Below are 20,413 nucleotides of genomic sequence, written 5' to 3' on the forward strand. Positions count from 1 at the left end.
AATGTAAAGTGGGTTGATCTGTAGACTGGGTAGTGATAGACTGATAGTCGTACAGCACACCATTGTGCAGTTTTTCGAGCTCTAAGGGAATGTTCAAATATTACGTAATTCCTTCGAGGGGGAGGGGGGTTTATGCAAAGCGTTACGTAACGCTTTCTAGTACGGAATGACAGTTTTTGTGCTGAATTCGTAGTGAAAAAAAAAACACGTTACGTTGGCGTTACATAGGGGAGGGGGAGGTCAAAAATTCGGAAAAAAAGCGTTACATAATATTCGAACGTTCCCTAAGTCTAAAACATGTTGACCTCTTAGCAGGCGCGGATCTAGGAGTTTTTTTCGGGGGGGGGCAGAAAATTTGAAAATCAATTAAACAGAAAGAAAAAGATAAAACAGATATTAACAATGATACTACGACAGTAGCGTAGCCAGGAATTTTGAAAGGGGGGGTTTTTACGGCCGGCGGGCGAAGCCCGTCGGCGTCTTCGCCAAATGCGACACCCAGCGGCGGGGGTCTGGGGGGCAGCCCCCAGAAAATTTTGAAAAATTGCTTTGAATTTGGTGCATTCTGGGAGCATTTTCAACAAAAATGTGGGTATAAATATTCCTGTAAAATGGTGATAAGATCATGTTTTCTTCGGATTTTTCGGTAATAAACCTAAGTCTCTATGTTTTCTTGTTGCTAATTCCTGGCTGAGATATTTAAATGTTTGGTATTGGCAAAACTCGCTCTTTTAATGCAGTTTCGTTTAAAATTAGGAAAACTTTATTTTAGAGAAACAGAGACTGAAAGCATTATTCTCAATATCGTGATGTCACACGCGTGCCAAAGGGGGAGGGGGTTGTAACCCCCCCCCTCCCCTTGGCTACGCCACTATACTACGACATATACGATATGCCATAAAATAAAATATACATTAAAAGAAACAGCCATTTCATCAATTGTGAATGTTTGAAAAATACATTTTGCTTGAATAAAAATTGCTAAGCATGCAAAGTAAACTTGAAATCTGGTTTAAAACCCTGTATGCAGTGTCCATGACCAATTGGATGTTTGTATGTTTGCAAGCATAGACGGCAATTGATTGAAATTATAATGAAGGCTAAAAACTATAAAACAGCCATTCAAGGTTTCAGATTGTTTCAACTGACGTCATTTGGTTCAGCATTGGTTTCAGCTGAGTCAGCTCCAACAAATGTTGCTATTAAAATGCATTTACAGTTGTATAACGGAATAAAGGAGTCTGATCGATGGATGATTTTAACCATAATAATAACAAAAAATTACCCCCTCCCCTCCCAGATAAGTGAAGTCTGCCGTGGGACTAATATCAGTTGTGTAGACGCATATCAAACGATTTGATGCGGATACATAGAATTTCAACAATAATTCCTCGCAACATTTCGGGGGGGGCCCGGGCCCCCTGGGCCCCCCCCATAAATCCGCGCCTGCCTCTTAGACCCTAACACTGAAGCAGTGCACTGGTTGCAGCAGTTGAGATATGTTGCCTGAATTGCTGCCGCATTAACAAAAAAATAAACCTGTCTTGGCTTGAACATATGAGCTTGAAACATACGACAACAGTTTACCACCATCCAACACACATTTATTACAAAAGATACCAATGCTGAAAAATTTCATATTCTTTTCATCCAAAAGCTTTGCAATATCGTGTGCTCAGGGCCGGATTTAGCTGATGGGGGGCCCGGGGCACTTTTAGATCGGGGGGCCCCCCTGCAAAAAAAACCACCTCTGCGTCTACAGTAGCATCTATCCAGCACTGCACAGAATTTTGCAGAAACTTCAAAGGCAGAAAGGAAGAAAAAGTAACACAAAATCACATTTTTTCCCACGTAAGGGGCCCTTCAAAAGTCGGGGGGCCCGGGGCACCTGCCCCCCCCTAAATCCGGGCCTGCGTGTGCTGTGACTGTTACAGATCAACAGCAGTAGGCAAAGTTCGATTGTTTCCACTTTCGCGGCGTTTTAACGTTTTGCGACATTGCAGCGATGTAAAGGTAGAACTTTTGTCAGTTATGGCCTTTTACCACTGTAAGCTACAAACGACCACAACCAGAAAATCAATCGTTTTTTTCATTCTTTCTCTGCAGACGTTAAATCAATGCAAAACAACCGATTTGCTAGCTGGGGCAAACATATTGAAAAGCAGAATAGAGAAAAAATAATGAAATTTAGTTCTGCAAGAAAAACCTCAATAATTGACACTTTCATACAGATAAAAATATACAAAGATTCCATCGCAAATATCTAGCTGGATGAAAGGGCAGTTTCATGTCCTGTCAACATATAGCGACATTAAAATGATGTCATTTTTTTTTGGTTTGCTCAATTTAATCAAGTTTAAAATTCCAGAATACTGAACGAGGGTTTTCGTTTTAGTCATCGCTTCTCAGCATATCTCTGTCATTTGACGTTTTTTCAATATAACAATGACATCAGGATTACATTAAACACAAAACCTTGAACCATATCAAAATTACCTCGGGATACATCAAAACAAATTATTCTGTTGCTGTGAATGTTTGCTTCGCTAGGGTGAGCAGCGACATTAGCAGTTATGACAGGATTCTACAGTAAGTTGGAAAATATGTACATGTTTAAAAATATACAAAAACTGTACAAACAAAATGCGGCTGCCGAACGCAGCAGACTGTAGCCCAATTTATGGGACGTTTAGCCAACAAACCAATCCTTTCTCAAATTGATTTAATGTCTTCGGACATCGAACCAACGTCAACAAGGACTAATTTGATGGCTAAGGCTTGAAATGTTTTATGATGGCTAACTTGCCATGGATACGATCAAGAACTCAAGACGTAATAATATCACTTACTTTTTCATTTTTACAAAATCGTATGGAATGTGCGCTGACGTTGAATCAACGTAAAAAAGGATGATTTTTTGATTCTTACACCGCACAAAACGCAATATTTATCTCTTTGTACACTAATTATATAGCCTATATTTTGTGATTTATTTTTTTTATCTTTTTATGGATATTTAAGGAAAAGCACGTCACGACAAAGCCGCACGATGACAACGAAAGCACTTGATACGTCACATCTCTAGAACTCGTGCTGATAAAATTACAAAATGGTGCGAAATACAGTCGAGTGCTATACAGCAAAACTATCTCCATGGGCAAGTGACAGTTGTAAAGTTTCGGCCAAGAAATAAAAACAGCAAAGAAGACAAAATCAATCACAACCCGATACGGGTAACAGATAAAGAACGGTTGAAAAACTCTATGTAGTTGAGTCTGTTAACCATTTGTTTTCCTCCTAAAACAGAGAAAACCTTTGCACTACATGATGAACAAACTGTTGCAAGCGTGCGAGGATACCATGAAGACATCAGTCGTGACAAAACAGTCCCTTTTCAATTTTGAAAAACAATGAAATCTCAATTGGTGGTAATGGAACCATTTAATTGCTGCTAGATATCATATTGATGTTAGAATGCTACAATTGGTGGAAAGAGGTCCAAGAAAAAAGTAACCCTTTTTACAGCGCTTTAATGTTAACAGATGTAATCGAAATACGTTTCCGTTACTGAGAAGAAGGTCTTGCACGCTTACAACATTTCATCGTCCATCATATACTATTAGTTCTCTATATCTGCACAGCAGAAATCATTTAAGGAATGAATCCTCTGGTCCACATGGTCATTCCCCACTGTAGCTCCAATAGAAGAGTCAACGGTCGAAGTCCATGATGGGAAGGTTGGAATAAAAGAATCCGATGATGACTCCAAACTTCCATCAGTGACATTTGGAGACACGTTGCCCAGCAGAGAGTATAGTTCGCGAGACTGCACAATTATAAGAAACTTGATAATTGATCGATAAAAATACATGCTCAGCTTTTTACGTTTGTTAATGATAAATAGATAAGGTCTGTGGCTTTCATTAAAGTTCCCGACCTAATCGAGTAAACGTTTAACGTTTATTAGGAAAAGCAATCAGGCGAAATCTTTTTCACACGAATTGTCTTCGTGTATAGGTCAGCCCAGACAGAAAAATCCGTAATTTTTTCGTCTGCAGACGTTCTCGATGTAAAAATGACGGATTTTGCTGTCTAGGAACAATTTCCCACAGTGGATACACGTTGTGACAAGAGTGTCTTACCCGAGGAAAAGAGCCAATTGCTGGAAGCAGTTGAGAAGGGGTCTTATACTCCGCATTCAACGCTGATGGATCGGCGCCATTATCGAGCAAGTAACAAACGAGGTTTTCTTGCAGCTGAACAATCAATCCATCGCATCCATGAGTTCTTTGAAGGTCTGAAAATAACGGAAATGACTTTCCATAGACAAGCATTCGGAAATTGTTTCAGATGTTAGACTTTTATTTAACAAAACGTTTATTAAACTAAATGACACTCTGCAAAGAAAAAAAATATCGATCCATCTAAAATCTAAATGGCAAAATTTTATACTCATTTAAGTCCTATACCACCAAGACGTTGCTTTAAATACTACAGCACAAAGCCGCGTTTTGATCATACGTGTGTGGTTGAGTATACACAACTTTCAAACCGATTTACGTCAGTTCACGATTAGCTAAAGTGAACTGAGAGCAGTGAGTTCAAACAGTGATGTCATCCGAGTGTACAGTATAGCAACGTGTCAGTTTCGTTTTCGAGCAAGGATTAGAAAAAAAATTAAAAGAAAATAAAGATAAAACTTTCTTGACAGCAAATCAGTCGTTTTTTAGAGTGATTCAACGTCTGCAAAAGTTGAATCAATGTAAAAATACGACTGATTTAGTGTCTAGGTTAGTACATTGTAACATTGCAACGTGGCTGATTGGGTTTAAACCTCGTCTAACTGCAAAAGCTGAATGGTTAACTTGCTCATGCTTGAACATCACAGAGAAGCTGCTAAGCCGTCGATTGTTCAGACATTTTTGAATATTTTATGATCTGACAAACAACGTAATCACCTTTTCCATTTCCAACTATTCTTAACACAGACAACGTTAATAAACGTTAAAAATATATTGATTGAACCCTGCGCTCATTGCAAGTTACGAGAGCAAACAAAATATTAAATCACCTGTGACCAAATGCAGAGGAGAGTTTCCGTTTCTATCCTTCTGGCAAATTATCAACGGCATCGGTTTCTCTTTAATGGTCGCTTTTTTCTCTTGTTTTGCCATTGCCAAGTCTATATCAAACTTTCTATGTCCAATTTTTGAAAATTCGACCAGAGCCCGAACAGCAGCACAATCGGCGTTTTTTGCGGCGATGTGCAACGAAGACATCCAGCTTTGATCCGTCTGTGGATACGTTGGCTCAGATTGAGTAAATTTGTTGCCAAAGCTTCAACAAAAACACTTGCAATGCTTTCAAAAACGTATGGCATTGCTCCATATCAAGACCCTACTGCATCGTCGGCTACATTGCCGAGTGGTGAGAGCCCTGAAACAACGTTCGAAAGGGCGCCGGTTCGACACCGCTCAAGAGCATGAGGCTGTGTCTTTGGCAGGACACTTAAAGGCATGCCTGAAGGTGGTCACGAAGATTGGCTTCCTTGTCTTCCCGTCCACTTAATTTAAATCTTCAACCACCGGGTGTAAGCCTGGATACGACAAACAACAACAAGACCCTACTGTGATGGAAATACCCGGTTTCTTAACAATTGTGAGTGACTAGAATGAGATGTCTGCTTCGTATTTTACGAAGATGACGCGGCATCAGCAGTATATACGATGGGTCTCAAGGTATACTAAGTTTTGACTACACCTGCCAATACTGTTGCATAAGTTTTTCACTCTGCTGAACTTTGACAACTAAGTTATGTAGTTGTAAAATTACCTGCTAGGTAAACAGCAGATTTGCTCAGGTATCAGGCTTAAAAAATTATATCCAGGCCTGCCTTGGTTAAACAAAAAAAAATTATGGTTTAACTTGTGGAAATCACAAAGAAAGCAGCTGCATCGTAGAAAAGGCTAAAACCACAATCGTTTTATCGATTAAACTATTTGTGATTCAACCATTTGTTCAATAGAAAACACCAGCCTTTACCTGGACTGATATATCTGCCCCGTGTTTCAGCAAAAGACCCATATTTTCAACGCTTCCCGATTCGGTGGCTACATGCAGTGGAGTGAGCCCTGAAAAAATGTTATTGATGTTGTCAGATGGATGCTCATATGTAAATGTATAACCGGTATGCAAAAAACACAAAGAAAACGATTCGTTGTTTGAAATAAAACGTATAGATTTTATGCATATGATATAAATAAAGTATAAAGTAAAGGAAAGAATTAAAAATTTTAATTTGTAAATTTTGCATCCAGGTATTGATATCTATATTTTAAAAATGGAAAATTACTTCAAAGGAAAATTAAATAACCAAATTTCTTGCCATATGTAAATAAAAAAGAAAGAACAATATCCACTGCAGCCAACTAATTTCAATAACCTGAAACAAAAGGCACTAAAATAAAAAAGCGCTCTTCACCTCCAAAAGCTATAGTTTTCCTGTTAATAAGTTTCTGTTTGTTCCATTCACTTAAAGAACTCAACAGGAACTCCTGAGTACAAAAGCAAAAAATAATAACAATAGAGATTAGGCTGTAGGCTAAATTGGCCTTAAAAGGTTACCAAGAGTGCAAAGCGATTATTGCTCACTGTGATCTCGTCCATAAATTAAAACTCAAATTACAAAAACACACTTTGGTAGTTGGCATGCCAAGAGCTGCTAAGCAAATTTTTCTCAAAGCAACTAAGTGGGGCTACAGAACGGAAGTATCAAGTTGCCGCCATCAAAAAAAGTTAAAGCCTTCGGCCACAAATCGTATCATCTTTTGATCGAAATAAAGCGTTGAATTTACATAAGAACCATACTGAACCAAAGTGTTTTTCAACCGCGCTTTGATTGAAGGCAAAACTTTGTCATAGTTAGAAAGAGCATGAACTCACGAGAACATATGGATTGGGAAGACGAGCTGCCTCGTGTAGCACGGTCATGCCATCTGGACAGATGAACGTGGGAGAGCTTTCGTTCAGCAGGATTTTCACAGCATCCACTTGGTTGTTTCTTATAGCGTAGAATATAGGAAGCTGCAAAAAACGTTGCGTGAAACGTTTTATGGTCACGACCTTTATACAGAAAGAAACCAAACGCATGCACAACGTTGTGAGGTAGGCAACATGTCATACTTGTAATGCGAGAAGAGAAATTCTTGGAACGTGTTTGTCTTAAATTGCAAAATATTTTAGCCCGCATGCTATAAATTTTCGAGTTATGTAACCTGCATATGGTGATATCCTTGTGCCGCTAAAAAAAAAAAAATTGTGAAAAAGTGCAGCCAACTCCAGAGTGACAAAAATAGAGTTAACAAAAACTTTGCCCTGTATCAGATCACTTTAACGTCAGCAATGAACAAACTATGTAAAGAAAGACAATTTCTGTCACTTATTCTAATCCTGGATAAAGGGTAAATGCAGCAACAGTGAATTATTCACTGATTAAGAAACTCTTTTGATTCTTATTTCGCGGATTAGTTTTGTTCGTACGTTCCAACTGTATTTCGCTGATCAAAATCGCCGACAACCGATTCACCGATTAACTTTGCAAAAACTTTTTCTTGATTATCTAATCCGCCGATTTTTGAAATCGGTTACTTAAAACCCTTTGACCGCCAGCACTCATATTTGAGTGCAAGTCTAAAAACCACAACATCTTGCAAACGGTGGCATCGTTGATGCTCGTTGACCTTTTAAATCAAAGATAAAGCAATGGAGAAGTACAATATATATTAAAAAAATATGGTTTGTATTTAGACTTTTTGAGATTTTTACTGCCAAACTTGGACAAAAATTTTTGCTTGGATTTTCCGCGCTCGCTTCAAACGAGAGAGCGTTACCGACGAGCTAGAAACTGTTTTTTCAGTGTTGCCGATAATATTTCAAACATTTTATTAAATTTCGACACCAAAAGAGCTGAAAATTTAGCTTTTATTTGGGGTTGAAGTGAGAAAAGTATGAAAAAGATGCAGATAACTTTGCGAGGTCAAAAATTAATTAATATAACTGTATAAAATAATCTTTTTACATTTTTGAAAAGAGAAAGAATTGCTCTTCGACATTCATGTGAAGGTTATTGAGGGGGGATTCATACATGAGGTATTTAAGGCCAACAAACTCGTGATCACTCATGCGTGACGGTAGGGTAAATTTTTGGTGGCGGTCAAAGGGTTAAAAGATGTGCTGTTTAATCCTAAGAGTACACACTGTACAATGTGTACATCTGTACAAAACATGTATTTGTAGTTCAGACAGATTGCAAAATGTAGGCCTAATCTGGCAAGCAGACTTTTCAATACAGTTGTATCAAAGACAAATCAATAAAAACACAGTCAGATTATATCGACAGCTAAAACAAGTCAGTCACCACCCGGCTGGCAAATCAGTCTTTTTTAATATTTGATCAAAGCATGCAGACGTTGAACAACTTGCGTAGTGCGAGTTATGCAAGCTTTGTAGGAAGGAATATGAAAACATCTCCCTGGCATGCATAAACTTTTTTCAATAAGTTTCGGTATGCCGTTAGTTAGTCCATGGCCACCTGGAGATGCGGCCTGATTTGTCACATTTTGCAGATTTTGATTACAGCTACTGCTAGTGCTTGACTGACATTTTTTGAGATGTTTTTACTTTTTGCGGTTTCCTAATGACATAAAACTTTTTTGTTGCCTTGGGGAAGCAGTAGCAAATGAGAAAAAGTAAGTTGAAAAACGCAAAATCAGACTGTTATTGAAAATTAACAGTCTGACTAAAATCTTCGAAATCAAATTTTCTTTGTTTTTCAACATGTGAGGATGTTAAAACCTATTGTGTCATCTGGGGAAAAGAATAAAGAAAGCGTAAAAATCTAATTTTTAGAAAAATTTATTTAAACGTTCGCCCAAAGTTAGAAAAACCTGGAAATTTCTGCAAAATGTGACAAATCAGGCCGTATCTTTAGGTGGCCATGGTTAGTCTTACATAACCTTCGTGAGGCGTATCAGACTTTTGTGTGTAAAAGCAGCGAGTCCCCTGTCGTTCGCACAAATAGGCTACTCACTATAGACTATAGCAGCCATTGTAGCGCGATGCTTTGACATGAGCCTAACCTCATGGGCAAAGCACGTTGATTTTGCTGTCTATTTTGGCTGCACTTGATTGCCGTGAAACAAATTTTTTGTGTTCAAGTTCAATTAAAAAGAAGTTGGTGAGTTTTAATGAAAACCACAATCATCCGGTGCTTTGAATAACAAAACTTGAAACGAATAAGCCTCAAATCACGAATCAGGTAACTTCACAGTTTTAAGTAACTAAAAAAGTTTAAAATAAGTAACTAAATGTTCTAAACTTTAAATCCAACAGTATTTTTGTGTTGAATAAAAAGCTAAAGCAGGACTAGAAACTTGATATGCACTAACCAGAATAACACAATGCATCCCTTCATCACGTTCGGCATAGATGCTAAAAATTACAGGAAGAAATAAAAAAAATTCTTTAAAAAACCTTCAATAAATAGGCGTGTTAAATTTCATAGTAGTAAAGTATCCCGTTGAAAGTTGGGAAACGTTCTTAAAGTGCAACATTAAAGTACATTGGGTATTTAAAAAAAATTAAAAGGCTTTCGAAGCTATCTCACTATTGTGCTTTTAATATTTATGCAAAATAATGGAAGAATCCTATAAGGTTGGTAAATCTTTCAACATTGACCGAATAATGCGGCAAGGGGAAGAGCAAACCCCGAAAATAATGACTACAATATTTCTTATCATGGTTCAAAAAGAATTCAATATAAGCTTATTGTCAATATAAGCTTTCCTTAGATATTGTAAAATTTAAATCCCCTATCCTTAATTTCCATCGAAGAAAACAAATTCGCACAGCACAACGTTCATTCTTCCAGTTTAAACCCAAAGATTTAAGCCCGAAAGTGACAGGAGATGCTGAATACTGAGATAATATTTGACAACTTCGGTACAAAGTTTAAGATTTCATTAGCTTCATGACAAAATAATATTGGACTTCAAAATTGTAAATATTTCTCATCTGACGAAAAGCGTCTGACGGCGTCAATATTAGCTACTCTCTGTGTTTTTGATTCGGATTTTCTTTTCCTTTCGATAATAGCGGGTAAATGTTAATCAGTGCAATATTTAATTCATAAGAAGATGGGTTGTTTGGAATTTTTTAGGTTCTAAGATCTAAACAAAGCGATAGCAATCAAACAAAGGCCGATTTCTTAGAACAACTTGGCACTGTGACACAAAATCACTGTGATACGACATAAAGTGCTACGACACCAATTGAACCAAGCAACACAGCACATTAATCACGTCCGCTGAAAAAAAGCATAAATGCTAAAAAAATGTGAAGTTGTTCTGAACATGGTTAGACAAAGGATAGCAGAATAGTAACTTTTATCAGTGTTTCTCAAAGAAATATTAACATTACTGATTCGGCATACAGTGAAGTAATGGCAACCTCAATTTCAAAGTAAAACCAAAGATAAAAATTAATCTTATTTAAATATTCATTAATAAATGCCTTTTTTTAGTTAAGTTCTCACTATTAGGCTGCTTAGCGAAGCTAGCCAACTGGCCCAACAACAATAGTCTGAGAGCTGGAAACACAAGTTTTTCACTCCAAAACATGAAGTGTTTTAACTAACTTGTTACCAGAAAAATTCAGTATCACTGTATGTGTTCAACTGTTCATTCATTTGAGCAATGGTTGAAATTACAATGCAAATCAAGGAAGATAAAGTACCTAAGAAGTAAATCTATGTTGATCGAACGCTTTGCGACGTAAGATTTGTATAAAAAAATTCAAGACACTCAAAAAGTATTTAAACATGTATCATTGAAGTGGTTTTTAATTCGAACTTAGTTGTTTAATCATCATTTGACATTTGAAGCTTTTAGTTTTTGATGCAAAAGTAACGTGTTTTTTCAATCATGTTTTATTCCGAAGCAAATATGATTCTATTTATGAGAAGTTTCCTAAATTAACCAGGCCAAAATATTGTTTTGTTTTCTTAGAAGAGTAGAAGTAAAAGAGGTCGGCTACACTTCAAACAAAAGTAAAATTTGGCATCAAAAACATTTGAGTGTAAAGGAAAGGCTTCCAATTGAGTTTAGCCTGGCACAGAGCAGAATAAGATGTACCATGGCAAATGCAACCTAATTTAGACATGGTTTCTCCTCTTCAGCTTAAAGATTTTTGTTATGTTGTTATGTTGAACTCACATGAACGACCGCAGCATCTATCGTCCATTAAATGAAATGGAAATTCTGCTTGTTTGAATCATTAGTCAAAGACTGATTGCTCTCTGTTGTTGGCCTTTCAGTGCATGTATAGTTAAAGAAACATCGCTAATCTGGGGTGTGAAAACGATTGACCCTCTGCCAAAGAAGGTCTAACAAAAAAGAAGCATAAAATTATGTTACAGTTTTGCCTTTGGAGATAAAAATCGAACATATTAAAGCAATATTTGCATCTTGTGCAGTTCTCTGTATTCGAAAAAGGATTTTTGGCAGCTTATGTACATTGAACACACGGGTCTTTTTCCAGTTGTTGCTTCCGGAAGGAAATCAAAGGGTGTGCAACAATTCTGGTCGGTGGTCCAGTAGTAAAATTGCAGCTGCAGTAAACTACGACCACTTGGCTTTCTCTAGACATGCCAAACATCTGTAGCTGCTGCTCTACAAGTAGATAAAAAACCAAAAAAACAATTGAAAGCATTCTTGCAATCATATGACATTACACAGCTTAAGAAAATTTTGCATAAATTTACCCAAAGAAAATTAATTCATCGATAATTTGGTGTAGAACTGTCATGTGTGTTACTCTTGCTATGCATGTAACAGTCTAAAATCGCTGTAAATTATTGGTATTCAGTTTATTGTTCAATCCAATCCATTACCTTTTGAAGAATAACGAGCTCAACTTTGGCTCAACCCAACGCAAATTCAAAACGAATGTGATGAAAGCGACAATATTGTACTTGTACTTTCAAAAACAGTAGGCCTACGTGGAAGTTATTCAACATAGGAAAAATGTGATTGACTGAAAACTTTCAGATTTTATTTCTAGAAAATGTCTGTGAGAAATAGGTAAAAGGACTTGAACCGCAAATCTCTTACAAAACATTTTCTTTTGCAAATATCCCATTGCTAGCTAAACATCACTATCTCGATAAGGTATTGGACGTGGACAAAGTAAACTAAGTGTAAAGTAAATTGACGCTACTTGCTGTGCAAGCATCTGAACCAGTATTATTATGTCGACGCTAACGTTGTGTGATGGTTTTTAGTTTAATTACATTTGATACCCTGGCGAGCTATGTCGTCATCAATCTTGCCAGGGGCGGATCCGGCAAGTAGCCTCAGGGGGACGATTTTAACAAAACACAATGATATTTAGATCTACATCCGATCGTGCAAAAAGATCCTGAATAAACTTATTTTTCTGTGTTTTAAGGGGAAATGTCGCCCCAATTACTCCCCCTTCGGATCTGGCACTAATTCTTACCACCTTTAAGCTATGTTCGCTTCCCACTCCACTTTGTATAAGCAAATATAAATCAACTGTTGTTGGAATGTCAAATAGTATCAAAGGTCTGGTCAGCCTTCTATGAACCGATAAACACGGCTTAAGCGCGAGTCAACAAGCTTCTGTAACAAATGACCAACAGCATTTTGTACAAGCATTGGTACATACCAGTATTGGTACAACGCTTTTGCTTAGGCCTACTAAAAGTTTCGTAACGTTAATGGTCGTTACAAACTTAAATCAAATGAATATCTGGCTTTGGCTTTAAGTTTATTATTACAAGTGGCAGGCGTTCCCTTGGGCTGTTTTTTGTTTTATTTCGTAAACTTAACTGATTTAACAAAGCATAGCTCACACATACTTGTGTTGAGAACGCTTTACTGCCCCCGGCTTACGAAAGCAAGCTAGCGCATTAAACTGGCGAGTTTCATAACTAATCGTTGAGCAAGCTGAATAGTAAATCCGCTTTCATGCAGAATAAGCCACATTACTACAGTAGCTGAACAAATGCAAAATGATGATGATCATGATTCTGTCTATTGGAATTGTGATAACCCACCTAGAAAATAAGTGATTTCTGACATTGATTCAACGTCTTCAAATGTGACTGCAACCTTGGATGGCATATATTTCCATCGGAATGGCAATGATAATGCTCAATGATCATCTTCATTACCCATCATGATAATGGTCTTTTAGCCATGACAATTGACATAGCTTATAGCGCAAGCGTATACAGTGAGCTGCAATCATGAGCAATTTTCCTATCGCCATGCTTATCCCTATTATAGAAATAGCTTCGTTTTCGTGTGAACTCAAAGAAAATCCCTAACTTGCATGAAAGATACAATTAACTGGACGAAAATGGCAATGACGTGAGATGGGAATGGTTAGATTAACTATAAAATAACTGAACATCAGCCCCAAAAAGTACAAAAATAATATTTTTGAAGCAAAATGATGAAAACACAGGCCAATCTTAATACAGGACAAGGTGCCCAAAATGTAAAAGCTGGACTATGGCGGATCAGCAAATGTTTGGAAAACAAATCTGGTTCAATTTTCAATGCTAAAATTGAACAAACCTTCTTACCAACCACTATTCACTTAGAATAGCCACTTTTTAATTTTAACAATGAAGATTAAAACAGCTAGTTTTTGAAACATTGTTAATCGATGAGTTTGATTTCTAGATTTTTAGCCGTGTGCTTTTAATTTAAGTTTACCTAACGCTCCACACATTCGCTATGGGTAACCAATTTTGGACCATTTAGCTACAAATACTCATTTTCAATTTCAATGAATCAAGCTATTTAAGGTAACTCACTTTTAACCTCTTCAGTAAGAAAGGAACGATTGAAATTAAGGAAAGTTATAGTCTTATTTGTGCATGTGGCTGTGGAAATGATTGTGTTGATTGAATGGGTGAAGCAATACCACATTACTGGGTTCGTGCCAGCATATCACTTGACAACTTTTTGTGTTGTATCCAGACTTTTGTGCTCGGTAGTTGAAGATTTAGAGTGGACAAAAGGCAAGAAAGCCAATCTTTGTGTCTACCCTTCCGGCATACCTTCAAGTGTCTTGCTAAAGACACGGCCACATGCTTAGCCTCTTGTGCGGTGTCGAACCGGCGCCTATTCGAGCGTCGTACCAGGGCTTTCATCCCTTGCACTTGGCTGTCCAGTCAACACTTGGCTTGACAACCATAATTGTCAACAAGAAAAAAAAAAAAAAAACGCATAAAAGATAGAAATTTGATTCAAAGGTCAGCACAATAGGAAGCGGTGCAATCCACTTGCAGTGGTCACTGGTCGGAATCTTGTTGTGCGCAAGGTATTGCAGAGGGCTGAACGGATGAAACAGCTTCCAGCGCTTACCGCAGTCAAACGTAAGACCTTTTCGAGGATTGACAAACAAAACTGGTTGTAATTTCGTAGCGTAAAATGACTAACTGATGCACATTCTATGGGTGGCTAAAAGGTTGAGAGAAAGGTGTTAGACATAACACATAACAGCAAATAGGTTTTAGCTGTAGTTTTCACTGAGGAAGCTATGCGATTGCGACCGCAAATACGACAAGGCGAAGCCGCGCCAGTAAACAACGAAGCGACCAGGTAATCAATAAATCATGCACACCCCACAGTCAACAAACAATATCTCGGAAGTACGAGGCACCATAGGCTTATGTGCCAGTCAAGTGTAAGATATTATCATTTACTTTCAAAAAGAAGAAACATTTTGGATACCAACATCGTTTCATATGGCCATTTGTGAAAGTTAAGAATATTGTAGCTGCTACCAAATCAAGGAAAATTTGGGAATCCTGTTTACTGAAGTAAAGGTATAAGTTGCTATAAAAACTAAAGAATTTGACTAAATGACAATAACGTTGAAAGCAAAATTCAAGCCAAAAAGTCATCTTTACGGCAGAACTGTTATGCTGTTATGCCGGAAACGTAGAAATGGCCCTTTTTTGTTTGGTTAAACCAATGCTACCGCTGGGCTGAACAAGCAGTGAACGTTTGGCTCCAATGTTGTTGAGAATTTATAGTGCAGTTGTGAGCGGTCGAATTTCTTCAACCTACGTAATTCTTGTGACACTCAGCTTAGCCTAAACAACAGTTCGTACTACGCGGAACATACATCCGCGCAACGAAACAAATGCAGCAGCAAATTGCACAGACTGCAACCAGCACATGACAAGCAGATCAACTGAACTTTGCAAAATGCTTGGAGCAGGCTGCCTTTGTTCCTCCCATAATATGCGCTAACAACGATTCTTGTTACAAAATAATTATTGAATTATGTTAATCAACGAAGTTATTCTGTAAAGTTGTGTCCAAATATTTACACATAAATCAAACATCTAATCAAAAATAAAGAGCCTAAAATGTAGAAACTGAGCTGAGCATACGTTGAGAGTTTAGTACACTACTGTATATTTGTTGAATGAGAGAGTGCATACTCGACGACCTCCAACGGCCTAAGCCTTCTTAGGGCTAAGGTTTTTTGCATTCTCTCATTGGATGCACACTGGACTGTATATAGATATTTTTGTGTGCGTTTTGTTTCGCATCCAAACAAAAATATATGACCTGACGATCTAGTATCTACATTTTGGGCTCTTTATTTTTTTCAATAGATTGATCAGGGGTTCCACTCATTTTGTTCTGGAATTAAACATGTTTTACTATAGAATAATTCTAAATGTTCTCACCAATCCAGAGGTGTCTTTGCTGCGGCTTGAGTCCCGTGTCATTACCAAACGATCTTGTGAGGTTCTTGTATCACTAGCGGCAGCAATCAAATGGATTTGTGGATATTCTTGATCTACACGAAGGTGTCACATGTGAACAGCACTGGTCGAGTAAAAACCACACAGAAAGGGAGTTTGTTAAACTGCAAACGAGTTCTACTTACCATATCCTTGAGTTTGTACTGATGATGTTGTAGCCTGGTATACTGGGTGAGAGTGGTCGGATTGAGTTGGAACTGGAATTAAAAAACATTGGCAAACGTTATTTTTAGAAAAAGAACAAAATTTTTATAGTCATATATACATTTAAATTGTCAAAAATGTAACACGTTACCAAGCAATTCGACATATTCTAACTCTAAAGTGATTAAAGATTTTCATTACACATTACTACAAGATGGCTTCATTTTCTTTATGCATACCTAATATTTTAAAGAGTTAGCATAGGCTATACATTATACAAAGTACAGTATATATATACCATATACTTCGTTTGTCACATCGAAACTTATGTTTTGAAGAATCCAATCAATTAAAACAAATGAAATTTTTTAATCTTTTAATCACGTCTAAGTTACTGGTGAAAACATGTAAGTCTACTGCATGCTCGTTGTAAGATTCGCACTGACCGGGATTAGCCAAACACTTTTGGCACAGTATTGTTTGATTGCATGGAATCGCATGTTTGTTTACATTAACTGAAATCACAAACAGCTTATGATGATGACGATGTGACATTATTTTATGTTGTATACAAAAAATATACGTAAAAAAGCAATAAACCAGCAAAATGTAAACAAACATTGATTCTAAGCAATCAAACAAACAAATGATTTTGGTAGAAGGTAATACATGATTTTTTTGTCACGTGCAAAGTTACTACAATCAGCTGCTGAGAAACTTTTCTGTCACTTCTTACTGTTAAAACCGATATTAGTTACCTCGATAGTTTCCAACAAATGAATGATCACAGGACAGTAGATTTTGATAAGAGGAGCCTGGCATGGCTTTCAATGCACAACTTGGCTCCAACTGGCTCTGATCTGAAACAGTACAACAAATCAAGTTTATACACAAAAAACGGAAAATTCTACGTCCTCTAAGAAACTACAAATACAAAAATGGCATTTATTTATGGCAAAGACATGAAATTCAAAGCTTTTGATAACTGCACATAGATGTGATTTGTCATTGAACATACAGCACACTTACTCAAGTATGTTGTTGACATTGACGGCTGGTTGTTTAGATACACGTTCGATTGTTGAGTGACAAAGCAGGAACTTTGACTTGGCAATGAAGTTTCCATAGTACAATTAGAATCTGGAGCAACTTGTAGTTGTTGCATGGAAGTAGAGAGAGTGATATTTGGAGGGGACATTACATTGCCAAAAGAGCTGCAAGCATTTGAAATGTGCGTTTCAGAACTTGAATGCACAGAAGATGCAAGTGAAATTTGATGCAGGGTGGCTTCAGGGGCATTCGTCAAATTAGCAGAGTCATTCCTGCCATCTGGAAGCACGTTTGGTGATGGAAAACAGGGATTTGCCATTCTTGGACCACGAAAGTCTCCCAAGTTCGGTGGCAGCGACAATTGAGGTCCACAATAAGGGGAATGCCGATGTTGATTAACCTTGGGAGAGATGTTCTCCTGCATTGATCTGTCCTCACCACGTAAGTCGTGCAACATTTCACGGACAGTTTTGTTGACTCTGACTCCTGGGTTTGCTAAAATACAAACAGAACTGACGATGAACGCTAGGCGACATATAGCTGAAGCGTTCATATGTTTTATGAAACATGATAAATGTCCGGATTTTGCGAGGTTTCGTATGAAAGAAATCTGTTTCTGCATCATTAACCTTTTTTATTGTAGCAAATGCAACCTATGTGCATCAACTAGGCTATTTATACCAATACAAAAAAAATTATTTCAGCATATGCATTGTTTCACCATAAAAATAAAGACCAACGAACAAAGTTAAGAAAGATCAAAAGGTAAAAAGGTCAATTCCTGATGAGATACCGCTTGGCGGAATAAACAGAGCAGTGACCAAAAAACAACAGTGAACATGAAAAGTACTCAAAATAAAGATGCTGAAAATTGAATGAAGCTGTTCACCAGGCATTTAAATAAATAACGTGATGCGTTCTACTGGTGCAAATTAAGCTAAACTATCACACGATGTATACAGTGACAATCTGCTTTTATTCCGACGTTTCGTCAATCAGACACGACTGACTTCTTAAGGGAGCTAGACCAGGTAGTAACTACCTATCTAGCATGGTAAAACACAGGACCATGTTGCTGAAATCAATTAAACATGCAAAATGAAATCTTGTGTCTTGTGATAGTTTAGCTTAATTTGATCCAGTAGAACGCATCATGTTATTTAAAATGAAGACGCTTTGAACTTTTTGTGCAAAATAACACAAAAATGAAGACCGAAGTTAAAAACCACATGAAACTATTCGCAGGAAGCTTGCCAGTTAAACTTCGGAAATTACTCATGGGGTAAAAAGGACGCGCAAACAAGCTAAACAAAAACTCAAAATTTTTTTTTTAAAAACTTTTATAACTTCGTATAGCGCAAAACTGATTTTTTAGAAAAGTCAACTAACTCAAGTTGAAATTTTACAAAATTGATGCAAAAATAAACGATATTGGCTCCGCTGTGCTTTCGCGCGCACAAGTCAAAAAGTGATTAATTTTGAGCTGGAAATATTGAAGAAAAATAAGTTCGCGAAAGGGCTGTATTAAAAACACATAGGCCTACGACTTACGCAGTGTTTTCTTCAAAACTACGAAGAAATCATTCCGGTGTGGTATGGTGAATAAAATTTTGTTAAAAAAAATCAAAATTTTCAGTGCCACATAATTTGATATTTCTACACTACAACATATTTATGGTGATGGATAAGTTTACAAATGTAATTGTTATCGATCCCTTCAGTAACTGAAATTTGGTAGAGAAAAAGAAAAAACCTAAAATTAGATTGAGGGGTTCTTGGGGACCATGAGTTTGCAAAAAGAAACCTTTTAACACCGTTGGTTCAGACAGTTCTGGATCCGTTCTAACTACTCTGCATGTAAAAGTGGAGACAGACAAAATATGAAAATGCACTTCATCGCTCCCGTAAGTTGTTTCAACCGAATTTATTCAAATTTCAAACACTCACATTTTGTTCCATTCAACTTTTGACTCATTTTTTTCTTTGTTGATGTTTGCCTTGGTTTACCGTTGCCGGTTTTGGGCTGCAAGCAACGATCAAGTTTGGAGCTAAAAATAAAAAAATAGTGATGAGCAAATGCTGCACCTTTGTGTTGCGTACTGCATAGAATCAAGTTAGAGTCCAGTAAGTTATTTCTCTTCTTTGTTGGGAAATTTTAAAAGTAGGCTATACTGTAGTAATTTCTTTGGCGATGAAACGTTGTAGGATTGTTGCAAGCGATACACCAAGCACTATGCCTGTGAAAAAGTCAGATGTCAGCACAGTTATCGGTTTTGCAAATTTTCCACTCATTATTCTGCTATATCACAACAGAGAAACTTGGCGCTTCATTGCTTCCAACCTTCGACGAGAGAAAAGAACTTAACGATGATGATAACACTGCTATCCTAAGCCTACCGCTTCATTTTTTTTATTATAGTAACTTAAAAAAATATTTATTTTGGTTAATCAACTAACCTTGCTAAATTCTCTGTAACAGTAGAAGTTTTCTTTCTAATTTTTGGTTTGGACCAAGACTTTTTTTGCTGAATATTTGAAAATGTCTTAATTGGTTCCCCGATGTATTTTCGTTGTATGTCAGGTAGAAAAGACTTTGGCTGATCAAAAAGCTGACGATCGACTTCGATGTTGCTCTTAATATCAGATGATTTCAACTGACTGAAGTAACATTTAGTTTCATCATAGTTATAAGCAGGTGTGCTGGCGTCTTCCGCAAAACCTTCAACAAAACCTTTGACCACGTAATGTCTTCCGGGACTATCTAAATGAAAGTGTCGGTCACTGTTCGTTGGGCTGGGAGACGAGCCAATCCCCGAATCATCACTGCCAGAAGGACTAGGTACTTTATTGAGCCAGGGTGGCAAAAATGTTGCTTTCATTTCTTGACGAAAAGGCAGACAAGCCATAACAATCTGAGCTGTTTGTTTCGGCCGACTGAATTGATCTTTGTAAGCAAAATCTTTCTAACCAAAATGCACACTCTCTGAAATTAAAAAAAACAAAGGAAATCAATCCTTGTAAACCCTTTCAAAGTCTAAAAGTGTTGCTGCAAAGAGATATAGCAGTTGCTTAGTCTTAAAAATCCAATGTAAGCGAAAAACAACAGCTGGTTAAATTTCATTTAACATTTGCCGCAGCACGACCTATCAAACCGCGGCAGCACGTTGCAGAGCGAACAACTGACTTGTGTAATTTCCTACAAAATGTTGTAGCATTGTTCCTTCTTTTTTCTTTCAAAACGCTCTCAACCATGACACTAATAGGAGAGAAGTTCTGCAAACGTCAAACGATCGGTCATGCCATTCTGGTGATTCAACGTCTGCAAACGACAACGAGTGAATTGTT

At 37.2% G+C, this 20,413-nt stretch overlaps 1 protein-coding gene across 1 annotated transcript; it reads right to left on the reverse strand.

The window, feature by feature from the left end:
• Positions 1-1,592: 1,592 nt before the first annotated feature.
• LOC145767422 (uncharacterized) lies at positions 1,593-19,974 on the reverse strand. Its single transcript, XM_082579243.1, has 12 exons — positions 19,526-19,974; positions 19,016-19,116; positions 17,048-17,563; positions 16,777-16,878; positions 16,000-16,071; positions 15,797-15,909; positions 6,943-7,083; positions 6,482-6,554; positions 6,043-6,131; positions 5,072-5,294; positions 4,143-4,297; positions 1,593-3,826 (listed from the first exon to the last, which is right to left on the reverse strand). Exons 1-12 carry the CDS (start codon positions 19,972-19,974, stop codon positions 3,620-3,622), a joined length of 2,241 nt encoding a protein of 746 aa, XP_082435369.1. The 3' UTR covers positions 1,593-3,619.
• Positions 19,975-20,413: the final 439 nt, after the last annotated feature.

Source organism: Aplidium turbinatum, chromosome 1 (assembly GCF_918807975.1).
Source record: "Aplidium turbinatum chromosome 1, kaAplTurb1.1, whole genome shotgun sequence".
NCBI lineage: Eukaryota > Metazoa > Chordata > Ascidiacea > Aplousobranchia > Polyclinidae > Aplidium > Aplidium turbinatum.

Excerpts from the sequence above, each read along its gene's own strand:
- LOC145767422 (XM_082579243.1), bottom strand. The coding sequence starts at position 19,974 with ATGGCTTGTCTGCCTTTTCGTCAAGAAATGAAAGCAACATTTTTGCCA. Across the intron at positions 16,879-17,047 it reads AATGTCAACAACATACTTGA|ATCAGAGCCAGTTGGAGCCA; the intron begins GTAAGTGTGCTG and ends GTACTGTTTCAG. Across the intron at positions 6,555-6,942 it reads TTCCCAATCCATATGTTCTC|GAGTTCCTGTTGAGTTCTTT; the intron begins GTGAGTTCATGC and ends TTTTGTACTCAG.